Source organism: Loxodonta africana, chromosome 11 (assembly GCF_030014295.1).
Source record: "Loxodonta africana isolate mLoxAfr1 chromosome 11, mLoxAfr1.hap2, whole genome shotgun sequence".
NCBI classification, from domain to species: domain Eukaryota; kingdom Metazoa; phylum Chordata; class Mammalia; order Proboscidea; family Elephantidae; genus Loxodonta; species Loxodonta africana.
The window spans coordinates 4433278-4447450 of record NC_087352.1 but is presented as its reverse complement, the minus strand read 5'-3'; the positions used below and the strand labels follow the sequence as shown (position 1 = coordinate 4447450).

At 54.0% G+C, this 14173-nt stretch overlaps 1 protein-coding gene across 1 annotated transcript in view; it reads right to left on the bottom strand.

Moving 5' to 3' along the window:
• SAMD4B (sterile alpha motif domain containing 4B) overlaps positions 1 to 14173 on the bottom strand; it is a 39909-nt gene that overhangs the window by 2503 nt on the left and 23233 nt on the right. Inside the window, exons 3-12 of the mRNA XM_003420773.4 lie at positions 10468 to 10938; positions 6829 to 7068; positions 6164 to 6273; positions 5916 to 6002; positions 4606 to 4948; positions 3793 to 3878; positions 3217 to 3335; positions 2473 to 2671; positions 2167 to 2290; positions 14 to 97 (exon numbers count right to left, since the gene is read on the bottom strand). Coding sequence (XP_003420821.1) covers positions 14 to 97; positions 2167 to 2290; positions 2473 to 2671; positions 3217 to 3335; positions 3793 to 3878; positions 4606 to 4948; positions 5916 to 6002; positions 6164 to 6273; positions 6829 to 7068; positions 10468 to 10938 — 1863 coding nt within the window. The remainder of the gene's footprint in view (positions 1 to 13; positions 98 to 2166; positions 2291 to 2472; positions 2672 to 3216; positions 3336 to 3792; positions 3879 to 4605; positions 4949 to 5915; positions 6003 to 6163; positions 6274 to 6828; positions 7069 to 10467; positions 10939 to 14173) is intronic.

Sequence of the window (14173 nt, the reverse complement as noted above, 5' to 3'; positions counted from 1 at the left end):
AGGAAATGCTCACCACCCAAGGCGTGTTCTGTCATGCTCAGACACAGAGACTCCAGAGTGGGATTGATCTCCAGGTCAGGCCCAGGGACCGGGCAGTCTGGACGGAGAGAGGAAGACGGACAGGGTGAGGACAGGACTGGGGTGGAAAGAAGGGCTGGAGAGACAAAGGATGGAGACAGGCTTGCTTGGCAGAACAGCTGAGAGAGAAAGTGTGTGAGACAAATTTCTTGGGAGAGGGAGGAAGAGGCCAGAGACACACTGTGCACGCAAGACCTGCACACGCTCCATGGCAGATGACTGGGCAGAGACAAAGGGCAGAGATGAGGCCTGGGTGTGTCACAAAGCAGGCAGAGGAGACGATGGCAAGGGAAGAGAGCTAACAGAGAAAGCCGGACTGCTAGACAGAGGAAGTGATGTGGAGCCGAGAGGGGGCTTCCTGGAGCCCACACACAGGCTCCGACTATTCTGCACACAGGCTGTACATTGCCTTGGGCACAGTCTGGGCATGTGCCCAGACACTGGCCAGCCCCACGCTCCCTGATGACCAGCTCTGTACTTGGTGCAGGAGCTTAATTAAAACCCTTCCTGTCCCCAGTGGGACTTGCTCTCTGGGAAGGTGGGGCAAATCAGGCCAGCAGCCACAGTACTTGTCCTCAAGCTGCCTCTAAGAGTGCCTCCGGTTCTGGCATCTGGGAAACAGCTCACCTCCTGGGTAGACCTGGCCCACCCCACACCACTTAAACAACTTCCTCAGCCCCTTACTGCCATCTGGAAGAGGTGTGAGCTTTCTCCCTGGGTTTAGGAGACCCTCCTCACCTCTCCAGCCTCACTTTTGATCACAGTCCCACCTGAACCAGGAACCCTGGCCCTATCAGACCACCCGAATGTCTCACCTTCTAAAAAAAAACAAAAAAATTTTTTTTAAACTCGGCCAAAAGTCACTTCTCTGAGTCTCAGCTTCCTGACTGATAAGATAGGAATAATATCAGTGCCAAGGAGCCCTGGTGGAGCAATGGTTAGGCACTCAGCTGCTAACAGAAAGGTTGGTGGTTCGAACCCACCCAGCAGCTCCATAGGAAAGACGTAGTGATCTGCTTCCATAAAGATTACAGCCAAGAAAATGCCACAGGGCAGTTCTCCTCTGTCCCACTGGGTCACTGTAAGTTGGAATCGACTTGACAGCATCCAACATCATCATTAGTACCACGGCACACACAGTCAGGAAGATTTAGTACAAGGCAAGAAAGCTGACACAATACCCAGTAAGCCGGCAGAAAAATGGTTCTGATTTTTTGCTCCTGTGGTTCACCCATGCACTCATTTAACAATTGTTCAGAGATGCCAAGCCTTGTGCTAAGATGAACATGAAAGACTGGGTCCCCTGCCTTATAATGATACAGTCCATGTTATCTCATCAGTTAAGAGTCTCCACTGATTTGGCTGTTTATGACACAAAGACCTGAGGGTCAACAGTAAACCTAAAGGCCTTTCCAGAGGCAGCCCATTCCAGATCCACTTTATCTGTCTCTGTCCCCCCAGTGCCCAGCACAAGGTGAGGACTCAACCCTAGCAGCTGAGCAGGGCAGGGCAGGGCCCTGTGGCCAGCGCCTAAGCTCCCTTTTACCACAACAGCCCCGATTCTGATTTCCCATCGCTGGGCTGGGCTGTTAGAAAAGTAAAACACTCTCCCCTGCCAACACTCTTTAGTGTAGAACCTGGTCTAAGAGCCGAAGGCTGCTGGCTCCTATGTGCTCACTGACTTCAGAAAGAATGCTGGTGGAGGGGCTGATCAGGCAGGATTTCCCACCACCAACCTTGTTGCTCTGCCCATCCCATGCCTTCAACCCTGACAAACTGAGGAGACTGAGAGAGACACCAAGATTACGAGACAGGGAGGCAAAGGTGTAGAGATGGTGGGAGAAAGGAGTGAGAAAAAGAAGATCCAGAGAGAGAGAGAAAGAAGGCAGAACTTGAGAGACAGAAGAAAAGGAAACAAACCAAGAGTCTGAGAAAGCCTAGGATGAGGGGGATGGGAGCAGAGCGGCAGGCACACGGGGAGAGGAGCTCAAGCAGTGGCGATGGCCGGACGGCAGGCACAGAGACCAGGGCAGCAGGGAGAGTGTAGCGGGGATGGTGTCCTGCAGTCCCCAGGGTGGGGCATCTCACCTGGAGGAAACATGAGAATGGCCTGGGGCGACGAGTGGACCGGAAGCGAGTGGGTGCGCTGTACAGAGCTGCGGCTCTGGCTGGGCATACTGTTGCTGCCTCCAGGGTTGGCAAACCACAGGCTCTGCATAGGGTGTGGGACCAGGGAAGGCGGTGGATGAGCAGGAAGAGGCCCAGCGCGGTGGAGCTGGCAAAGGAGCCCCCTGCCCTCTGAGCTGGGACCAGACGCAGAGATAAAGACACACATATCCCAGGCAGCGCACCCCAACCCTGGAAGCACCAGATCCTCTGTTAGAGTCGGCTCACCTGTCGGCCCTGGCCTCCAAGGCTGGGGCTGGTGAGGCCATGTCGGGGGGAGACACCCCCAATGCCTGAGGGGCTCAGGAGGCCCATCCGGCCGGGTGGGAGTGCCCGGGGAGGCATGGGGAACTGTCGCTGGGTTCGCCGGGCCACCCCCATCCCCACAGAGCCAGCTATGGGGAGTGAGTTGGAGCCGAATGCCCAGCTGTGAGAGAGCAGAAGGCAGGGTCTCAATTTAGGACAGGGTCCATCTGTCCACCCCTTCTTTACCCCCACCATGACCCCAACAAGTAGGACAGAACTTGAACCTCCTCAGAACAGGATTTCCTGATCCTTGACCACATCCCTGCATCACATAACCTGACTCCTTCTGACCCAAGGATGCCCCCAGGAGGGAGATGGGGAGTATAGGAGTTTCCTCACTGTCCACTCAAAGCACTTCTCCTAACTTCAGCGCTGAAGTGGGGCACATTTACTATCTGTCTGGGGTAGGGAGAGACTTCAGAGCTCCCTGCAGACAGGTGAGGAGAACAAGGTACAGGCCAACAACCTGCCACTGAGGACGTGTGTGTTCTCTGCCAGCTCAGCGTCCTGTGCTAGTGCCAGTGCCCCTGGTTGCCTTCTGGGGAAGCACTCTGCCTTCACTGGGTGGCTTATGTAAGCTGCCCCGGAGGGAATGAGTACAGCCTGGTTCCCTGCCCAGAATGCAGTCACCCTTCAGCCACCATCTGTCAACCAGCATGGGCTCACCCCTTCTGCTGCCGGTAGCTCTGCATCTCTAGTGCGGCTTTGCGAGGGAATGTCCGGAGGAGCTTCAGTACTTGCTGTTTCCAGGACAGCAGTCGTTTCTTCTGCGTCTCCGTGAAAGCCTAGAATAGGGGGCGAGGGAGGGAGGGGGTGCTTCTTTCGGATCTGCTTTCCATTCATTCATTCAAATACTGACCACCTGTCTGCTCTGTGCTCACAGAGCTTAGCATTTGGCTGGGGGAAGATACACAGGTAACTACAGCTGTGCTAACTGCTGGGAGAGAGACGTATAGGAGGTCAAGAAACCTGAACTAGTGCGATGGGTCGGTGAAAGCCTCCCTGAGGGACAGACGTTTGAGATGGAAGCTGAGGGGCAACTAGGAGGGTAGGGCACTGTTCCCCAGAGAAGGAACATGTATGATGGCCCTGAGAAGAAAAAGAGCCCAGAGCATTCACTGAACCCAGTATTGGCGAGATGAGAGGCTGGTGAGGTGGGCGGTGCCACGCCAAGCAGGGCCCGGCGAGATAAGGAAGGAATTTTGGCCTTGAGAGCGATGGGGTGTCTGGAGAAGGCCTCACCTCATGAGTCAGGCACTTTTCGATGAGCTGGAGGTAACTGGTGATGTTCTCCTCGTCTGGCCGGGACACCAGCAGCTGGGTGCACACTGTGGGTCGTGGGAAAGTGGGGGAGGTTAGCCCCTAGCCTGCCCTCTGCCATGCGCTAGCCTCCTTGGCCCCAACTGGCTGGTACAGGAGGGACAGGAAACTCAGACCGGATAAGCATTAACGAAGTGCGAGGCACCTGTACCTGGGTCATCACAAGGCTACAATGAGATGTGAAGCCCCCACCACAGTGCCTGGCCCAAGGCAAATAAGAAGTCGGTAACGCCTGTCTCACTAACTCTTGCGACAACTTCGTCAATGTGGTATCTTTAGCCTGAGGAATCTGAGGCTCAGAGAGGTTAAGTCACTGCCCCCAGGTCACATAGCTGGAAGGATCTGGACCCAACTGTGAAGGCCGCTATGTCTGCTGCCTTCCGAAAGACCAGGCCTGTTATGAGCTCTGAATACCCATCCTGTGGACGTGGTCGTCTCTGCGTGAACTCATGGATCCACCTTAGCCTGTTCACTGTGTTCCCACTTACACACTGTCCTATCTCCGCTCAGGCCAGAGATGCTTTGCGGATAAGGGCTGTCTCCTACCATCAGCGTGGGCACTCTCTGGGGGCGGCGGCCTTGGCATGGTAAGTCTTAGCCACCCTCTGCAGTCTTCTGGTCTACAGGGTGCTCTAAAAGTCCTACTGCCACCACCTAACTTCTATTGGCTCCTGAGGCCTGGGTTCATGTGGATCCCGGCCCTGGGTCTTCCTGCTGTGCTCTGGACGGCCTCACCTTTGCCCATCACCCGTGTAAACTGGCTGGGGATGTCTCCGTCGGCGACGGGAGCTGGGGCTGGTTCACTGCCATCAGCGGGAGCCGGGGTTGGTGGAGGCGGGTAGCTCTCTGCCACTGAAGGGTCTTTGGGCTCAGTGCCCTTGTCTGTGCTGGAATGGGCCAGGGGAGGCTCAGCACCTGGCGGCGGCAGCTCCCCCCGGCCCCCGTCCTTGGCAGTAGGAGTGGCAGCGGCAGCGGCAGCCACGGTGGCCTGGAGGACGCTGTAGGCCTTGATGGGGGTGATGATGACCTGCTGGAGCTCCTGTAAAGCGTTTCGCAGATCCCCACCTTCCAGCACATCCTGGGTGGGGAGACACGGCCAAGTGTCAAATGCAGCCCCCTGGAGCTAGGCACAAACAACGACTACCCACGTGGGGTCAGACAAGGCCTGGGTCTCAGCACACAGAGAAGACAGCGAAGGGCACCGTGAGCTCCGCATACATGTAGGGACACACTTGTACACACAGAACCCCTCCTTCCTCTCAAGGTGGAGGCCCACAGAGTGGAGGAGAAGGTGTTCTGGTACTAGGGCCTTAGGCTCCCACCAAGGACAGAACCAGATTCAGACCCAAAGGTTCAGACCAAGACACTGAGGGGAAAAAACAAAACAGAAGGCAAGCAGCAGGGAGAGGAAAAAGTGAACACGAACAGAGGCAGGTATGGAAGGAGAGCAAATCAGAAACCAGGGCTTCCAAACGGTTTGTTCTGGTTCGAACTACTGCTGAGAATTTGCCTTTCCACCTCAGCTATACTGAATCAGAATCTACAGTTTAATACGATCCCCAGGTGATTCTTGTGTAAGGTAAATTTTGGGAACCACTGCTCTACTAGTGGTTCTCAGCACTGGTCCCTAAGCAGCAGCATTAGCATCACCTGGGCACTTGTTAGGAAGACAAATTCTCAGCAGGGATTCGAACTGGAACGAACCAGTTCAAAGCCCTGCCAGAAACAACAAAATGGAAAGAGATCATGGACACAGGGAAACACTCTGTTCTCCCAGAACAACCAGTCAGAAATGGAAAAAAGGGGAGAGGAGTTGAGTCAACGACAAAAAGACATTCTGGAGATGCAGACCAAGACAGAGAAGGGAGCCCTGTAGCCACCGGCTGGTAACCCTCTGAATCCGATTTGACCTTGGAACCCAGCTCCCTGAGGCTGGAGACACCCAGCAAAGAGGCCACCCGGGCAGTAGGACCGACCCAGAGGCTGGTCTACTGGTACCACTGGGCAGTTGGTTGGCCTCAGAGATGGGACTAGCAGGCCCTCACCTTCTCTAGGGACTTGAGGACACTTTGCCTCTCTCGCAGCTTCTGGATGCTCAGGGCTATCTTGTGGCGGGCACCTTTGGTGACATTCTGTGGTAGCAGAAGAAGGGGACAACAAGCTGGAAACACAAGTCTGAGGTGCTCAGGGGTGCCCCAAAAGGGGCTGAAGAGAGGGAGGCAGGCTGGGCTGCCAGGGTAGTGCCAAAATGGTACTGTCCCCATCACCACCCTGATGGTCCCCCTGGCGTCACCTGAGACTCCAGGTGCTGCTCAGTCAGTGTCATCATCTCCTCGTAGCTCATCTGTGAGAAGAGGGCTGCATACTTGTGCAAGCGGAGGCTCTTGAGCCAAGAGGGGACATCTGTGGAAAAGGGGAGGGTGAAAGGTCAAGAGTCTGGCCCTCGTGACCAGGGCAGAGAGGATTGTAGGGCTGGACCAGGCAGAAAGCACAGGCATCCTAAAAAGCTGCAGAAAACTGGGAGGAAGTCAAGGACCCATAAGCTACTTCTGTCTGTCCAGCTAGATCCACCCAGATAGCCTTCCCTGATCAGGACACCCCACCCTGCCTGGCAGGTCCCCTTTCTGTGCTGGATGACTACATGTGTGCTGGGCTGAGACCGTATGTCTCTAAAAGTGTTCCTGGAACTTTGTCAGTTACCTCCGTGTCCAGGTTTCTTGTCAGACTGGGGTCTGCAAGGGCAGGGGCTCCTCTCCAACACAACAGGGTCTACCAATGTGGAAGCGGGGTCCCTCTGCTCAGTCCTGAGCCCTAATGGCAGGGAGTGTCCACTCCCTTCAGGCCAAGGGCCCAGGCCTCAGAGGGACAGGCAAGGTGGTGGACAGGGGATCCCTTCTATCCTCGGGGCTCCGCAGAAAGGCTGGCGGGGGTCCTGGTGCTGCCCTCCCCAGGCTGTACCTTTCATGCCGCTGCCGTCCTCCTGGAAAGTGTTCCGGCTGGAGCCCTGCTCCTCCGTCTGCTCACTGCCAGAGGAGGCCACGCTGCTCTGGGGCGAGAGGGGTGCGTGGTCGGACGTGGTGAAGGCAGCCCGGGCCCCGAGCTCTTCTGGACTGGGCCACTCACCAGGGCCCTGTGGGCTCGTGGGGATGAGTGACATGGAGCGCTTCAGCTGGTTGGGGTGGATTTGGCAGGGGAGACCTGGCAGGAGGGGGACAGAGGCAAGGGGGAAGTCAGGCTTGGAGGTGTGACCACAGGAGACTGTACCTTTCTGGTTCCATCCCCCTGGCCAGTGCCATCAACAGTGGCTCAGCTCCTGAAGTCCTCCAAGGGGACCTGGAGTCTGAGGGGAACCGCCTACCAGATACTGCTCGTCCACTCACCCTGCAGACCCAAACTGTCAGCAAGCTCTGTCAGCCACTTCTCTCAATCTCTCCACTTCCTCTGCTGGCCCCTGATCCACGCCACTGACTCTCACTGGAATTGCTGCCATGGCCTCCTCACTGGTTCCTGGCCTTTATTCTTGCCTCCTGCAGTCCACTCACCTCACAGCAGACACTGACCCTTCTAAAGATGCAGATCTGATCAAGTCAGACCCCTGCATCAGTCCCACCTGCAGCTTCCCTTCATGCTGATCAAATCCAAGTGCTTCCATACGCCTAGAAGGCCCTGCAGGACCCGGCCCCTGCTCATCTCTGATGTTCCCTCTCCCACCACTCACTCCTGGCTCATGCCTTTCCAGTCCTCCCCCCTCCCCACATTTGTTCCTGAACACCCAGCCTGGTTTCAGCCTCAGGGCTTTTGCACTTGCTCTTTCTTCTTGTCTGTCTGATCTTAGCAGTTGGCTCCCTCAGGTCTCATCTCAAGTGTCACCTCTTTCCAGAGACCTTCCCTGACCGCTCAATCTGAAGTAGCTGCCCCCCACACCATGCCGGTTACGCTATCATATCACTGTTTTACCTTTGTCACAGCACCTGTCGCTATGTGAAATTGTCTCATTTAGTTGTTGGCTTACTTGCTGACTAGCTGTGTCCCTCTGCTGGAATTGGAAAGTTGTGGCGGCAGGGACCTATCCTGTCTTACGTATCATTGTATCCTCAGCGACTGGAACGGGGCCTGGCCCAGAGGAGTGGTTTCGTCGGCACTTGTAAGTCCGCAAACGACGGATACCAACTGCTTCCTCAGCACCCGCCGCTGAGCCTCACTGCCTCCCAAAGTTCTTCCTGTACCGAGTCAAAACTTGCCACCCACGTGGCCCAGCCACTCAAGGTGAATCCAGGCCCTTTTACAGGACACGTCACACCTCCATCCATCCCATTCGAGGTAGGAAGAGGGGTCCAACTTAAATTTTAACCGTTCCCAGAACAGGGCAGGTCCCATGAACGTCCACATTCTTGCATGTTTCTCCTCTGCCTAGCTCACCGTTCTACCTTTGCCCGCCAGGCTTAGAGCTTCTGTGAGTCCTTCCCGAGTCCCCTCAGCCCCTGCAGTGCTGCCTCAAGCCTAGCACTTACTGCCCTCTTCATTAGCCTGACTCTCCCACTGGACTGTGGGCTCATGTAGGACAGCAACCCCACCCATCACTTCTGAGTTCCCAGGATCTGGGCCAGGAGCCCTCAAACAGTGCTTCACAAAGGACAAAGGAGGACATCCACAATCCTAAGGGTGGTCGTGGTGGTCTGTGAGTGCAACACAGGGAATCCAGGAGTACCCCAAGTCAGCCTAGAGAGGAAAATGAAGCACAGCCAAAAACCCTCACTCCTGGGTAGGTAGGAAAATTGCCTTGGAAGCCCTTTAACCCAGTTCCCACAGGAGTTAGAGGGTGGAGACAGAAGCACCCAGGCTTATTTCCGATGGAAAGACTAGGATTTCTGCCAGTGCTCCGCTGACACCCAGACCAGGGGCAGGCCCAAAGACACCTTTCCTCGTTGGTGACAGTACTTACATTCCTAGCCAGGAAGTCATCTGAGGGAGAAGGCAGTGCACTGACCTGCCCCTAAGGCCAGCCTCCACCCCTGTCTGACTTCTGAAGCCCTGTGCTCAGGGCTCATTCCAAGCCTCTCAGCCTAGCTTCCGCCCCACTCAATAGTACTTGGAGAAGATAGCACACTCTGGGCCTGGGGGGCCGGGGGAATCCTGAACACAGGTCCCTTGGCCTGTCACGGCGCCTCCTGGGGAGGCAAGGCTGAGGGCAGGAAATTACCCTGACTGGAATGACGGTGCAGTTCCTGAGAAGCCCGGTTTGGCCCTGTGCTGGGGTGGAGGCTGGCCGCAGCAAGAGAATTACAAAAACAGGAATGCTGGCCGCAGATCCAGTGCCTCACACTCTCCAAGAAACCCCGGTCTGTCCTTGGCAGCACCCCAAACCCACCCTGCCTGGCCTCATAGGCCAATCCTTGCGCCCCACTCAAAAATATTTTAATGGTTTCCTGTTTTCTCCAACTGCCTGAAATCCAAAAGCTTCATCCTGTCCTTCAAGGTCCCCCAGAATTTGGTCCTAACCTACTGAGGTCTGGGAGTCAAGACCCAAGTTCAAATCCTGACTCTGCCACCTATTAACAGTGAGATCTTGGACAAGTCACTTCCTTTGCCTCTCTGCCTCCTTGTGAAGTCCTCAGCACAGGGACAGGCAGGTGGAAAACACGAGCGTCTGCTACTACTACTCATTTAAACCTTCATATCGCTCTCCATTCCAGCTAGACCTGTCTGCATACTGTCCCCCCAGTGCGACACCCGTGTGCCTTCAATTCATGCTGTGCCCTTTACTTGGAACACCCAATTCCTTCCTCTCTTCTGGTCCAAACCTCCCTATCCAACACTGTTCAAGCTTGGTCCTTTAGTAGCTGCTGTCCCCATCATGGGGAGCCCTGAAGGTGTGAGGAGGAAGAAATTCACGGGTGCCCAACTTGGGTTGATTCCTTTCCTTGGTGAGAGTTCGGCATCTACAGGAGGGCCACTTTCAGGCAGAGGCAGCGGAGCACAGTGGTTAAGAACATGAGCTCTGGAGCCAGGCTGCCTGGATTTAAATTCTGGCTACACTACCTTGGGCCAGTGACTTTTCTGTACCTCAACCAATGAGTGTAAGTGGATAAAGTTCTCAGAAAAGGTCCTGGCAAAGACTAAGTGGCACATACATACATACATATATATATATATACACACACACATGCGTGTGTGCGATTCCTGATCCTCATCATCACCAAATTTGGTTTGAAAGAAAATAACAGTGTCGGCTCAGTAAGACATGTCTATAAGTCAGATGGAGCCCTGGTGGTGCAGTGGTTAAGATCTTGGCTGCTAACCAAAAGGTCAGCAGTTCAAATCCACCAGCCGCTCCTTGAAACCCTATGGGGCAGTTCTACTCTGCCCTATAGGGGCGCTATGAATCAGAATCAACTCCATAGCAATGGGTTTGGTTTTTTGGGTTTTGTAAGTCAGATGTGGCTCTGGGGCTGCCAGTTCACAAGCTCTGTGCTACCTCACAAAGGTGAGGCCCAGAGAGGTTATGTGATTTGCGTGAAGCCACAGAATACATGAAGACAGAGCCTAGCTGATTCCTTTTCAAGAAGGCCTGGCCTCCTGGGACCTCCCCACTCTCACCTGTGTTTGCATTGCTCCCAATACTGTTGATGGTTGCCGGCACTGAGCTGGGTGGGTGGAAGGGCACATGTCCATTCTCCCGGGGCGGCTTGTCCTGCCAGCTTGGTCCTGCCTCCCCAGGACCTAGCTCTGCAGGTCCCCCCCACTCATCTGAGCCCTGGCGCAAGTGGTAGGTAGGTTCGGGCCGGCTGCGGAAGCCGCTAGCCAGCCGCTCTTCCAGGTGGCTCAGCCAGAGGGCCAGTGCGTTGCGGTCCTCCAGTGTGGTGGCCGGGTGGATGAGGGCATAGGAGAGCAGCTGACGGCTCTCCTCAATGAAGGCATTGCTCTCGATCGAGTAGGCCAACACTTTCTGCAGCAGCCTCATGTACTCCGTCTTGGCCTCCGTATTGCCCGGCTGGAGCAGGGGCAGGTGAGACAGCAGGAGGGACACCACCTTCTCTTTGGACTCCTGCTGCCACTGGCTGACGATGGCTGCAGAGGGAAGGAGAGGGAATGTCAGGGGAGCAGGTGGGGCACAGCTATAAACCCAAGAGAGCTGCCTGCTCTGTCAGGCCCCATCTTGTCTTCCTCTCCTTTCATGACCCCTGACCTTGTCCCTCTTATCATTCCTATATCTCAAGGCAAAATCAAATACATTTGCTCTGCCTTCAGAGTAATTTCTCTTGGTTCTACCACTCCTGCTCTCAAAAACCTGCTGTGGCTCCCCATCAGCCTAACTTGCTGTCCTGGCATCAGGGCTCCTCCTGCTGCCCCCAGGCCTCTTCTTCTTGCCTAGATTATCTCCCCTCTTTATCTTCAGGGCCTCTATCTCCTTTCCCGACTATCAGGACAGTCTCCTTTCCGACTGGGGAAAGCTTGGGCTCTGGAGTCAGAGGGTCTGAACTCCTCACCTGAGCAGCTGGACCTTGGGCAAGTCACCTTGAACCTCACTAAGCACTGATTTCCTCACCTGCAAAATTCTGGAGGTAATTCCAGTATCAACTCACAGTGCTGTTCTGAGATTCAAGGAGCTAATAAAGAATGGAAAGTGCCTTGGCATATACAGCATACTCAATAAATGCTCTTTTTTTAAAATGGTCTCTCTGCCTTTAGATTCTCCTCCCTCCAATCCGTCCCATACACCCAGATGGATTGATCTTTCTAAATCACACCAGGATATCATGTTCCTGACCCAGATTTACAATGGCAACCCAGCATCAAATAAGTCCAAGCACTCCCAGCCCAACATCACCTTCATTTCCAGGGCCCTCCCAGCCTCCTTTTCCTCCAGATAAAGACTCAGCTCAGGAAATCCCCATCTTCCCTGGAGCTCTCTACACGCCACATCCATCCTGACATCCAAGCTCAGGCAGAGACCAGTCTCCTTCCCCCTATCTAAGTTCTATGGGGACTGCCTAAACCTGCTGTCTTCTGGGAAGCCTCCCCTGGTGACCTCGCCTTCCTATCCTGTGGCTATGAGCTCAATTTCCCTTCTTGCCCAGAAGAGAGTTCCACAACAGTGAGACCCCAGGCTGGCCTTGGGAAGAAACTGTTACATGTCTGAGGGAACCGCCCAGCAAGCTTGTTACCACTTCCACAACTAGCTTAACAGAGTGGAGGATTGGGGATAACGCACAGGAGAGGGACAAAAATATCAATACTTAGGAAAAGAGACAATCAATGATCAAGCGCTGTGACCAACTCTGCCCTTGACTGGCGAACAGCTCACGACAAGGGAGGTCTGAGAGAGGAGCTGCCGGTGAGGTCTTCGAAAGTGGCAAAGGAGGTGGCTCTAACTGGACAAAGACCCAATGGTGTGCGTGATGAAAAAGAAGAGGCAGAGATGTGGACCACATGATGTGGGGCACGTGATCGCACCACTGAGCTCTCTTCTCTGTAAGATGGGGCCCACAATTGTCCCTACCTGACGTGGCTGCTAGAAGCTACGGGGACCATAAGTGCAAAGTAAGTCCTCAGTACACGTTAGCTGTTAACCACCCTCACAACGGTTACATCTTATTTTGGGTCCTTCCTTTCAAATACACAAAGGCACAAGCCAACCTCCCAACCCAGTGAACGGAGAGGCTAGGAATGGGGACCTATAAAGACAGTGGCAGAAGTCTAGGCATCTGGGGCTTCAAGTGAGCTCCCACCTGTCCCCCGTTTGGATCCCTCTGCATGAGGGTCTCTCAGCCCAACTTACCAAAGGCTTAAGGTTCCAAACACCTGTGGTCTCCTGGTCCTGCACTGCAGGCAGACCCCTGTCCATCTGAGCCTTGCATGAAAACTTGAGGCTGTCCCTTCTGCACCCTTTTTCCTTAATGACCTGTTTGAAAGTTTGTGTTCTGGGAATTCAGATAAACTTTTAATTCTGCTTAAACTTGTAGCCTTGGGAAAATGAATTGCAGGAAACTCCCAACTCCTGTCTACGTACACTGGACATTTTCTTGGCCTGTGCCTCCCTGCTCTAGGATTTCTGAGAACCTTTGTTAAGGTGCCCAGGAATTCATTCATTTCTTCAACATCATCAACTCCTGCTATGCACACAGCACTGGCCAAGATTAATAAAAGAACGAGTAGTAATAATAGCACTACCAAAGGTAACAATAACGAGGACTAATGCACAGCACTTGCTGAGCATTTACTATGTTCCAGACACTATACTAACAACATCATCGCTTTTCATCCTCACCGTAACCTCGTTTTTAGCATCCCCATTTTGCAGATGAGAAAACTGATTTGGGAAGGTGAAGTCACTTCTCTCAAGTGATAAAGCCAGTCAGATCAGAGCCGAGGCGATCTGCTTCCAAAATTGGGAGGGGCTTTTAACCACCTCTACAAGGCAGTCTCTTCTTTGCACCGTGCCCGGCTTTCCGGTTCCCTTTCAGTATCTGCTGCTCAAGATTAGGGAACCTCACCCCCTCCATCTAGCTTCACTTGAACCAGCCCCCCATGACCATGACACTGTCCCTAAGGCCATGTCCACATCTAACCCTTTTTCCCCAAATCGGGGAGCCTTTGTCCCTTCTGCTCTCCAATCTCCATCTGGCACTGGATTACATGGAAGGACCTCCCTGGTAACCTCTTGTTCTGACGTAACCCTTGAATATTTAGTTCTTGATGAGAAAGAAAAAGAAATAGGATAGAAAGTCAAAGATTTGCATCCCAGCTGCGTCACTTGGTTGCTCGGGCAGTAACGCTTCCTCCTCTGTAAAACAGGATCGTACAGCTGCTGAGAAGAGTTAAGGAGCCCTGCTGGCACAGTGGTTAAGAGTTTGGCTGCTAACTAAAAGGTCAGCAGTTCAAATCTACCAGCTGCTCCTTGGAAATCCTACGGGGCAGTTCTACTCTGTCCTATAGGGTCGCTTTGAGTCAGAGTCGACTCAATGGCAATAGGTTTGGCTTGGTGTTGCAGTGGTTAAAAGTGCTCAACTGCTAACCAAAAGGTCAGAGGTTTGAACCCACTAGTGGAGGGAGATTGGCAGTCTGCTTCCGTAGATTTACAGCTTTGGAAACCCTATGGGTCACTATGAGTCGGAACTGACTCAACAGCAGTGGGTTTTTGGTTTGAGAGGAGTCAGGGAGAAGATGCACGTAAACCATCTGACACAGGCTGCCCCTCGGAAGCCTGCAGTATGTGTGGCTCGGTGATTGGTGTTTTTCTCCCTTCTCCAGCAGAGCCACCCTATCCCTTCGCCCCTACCCCAAAGTTCTCAATCACTGTTGT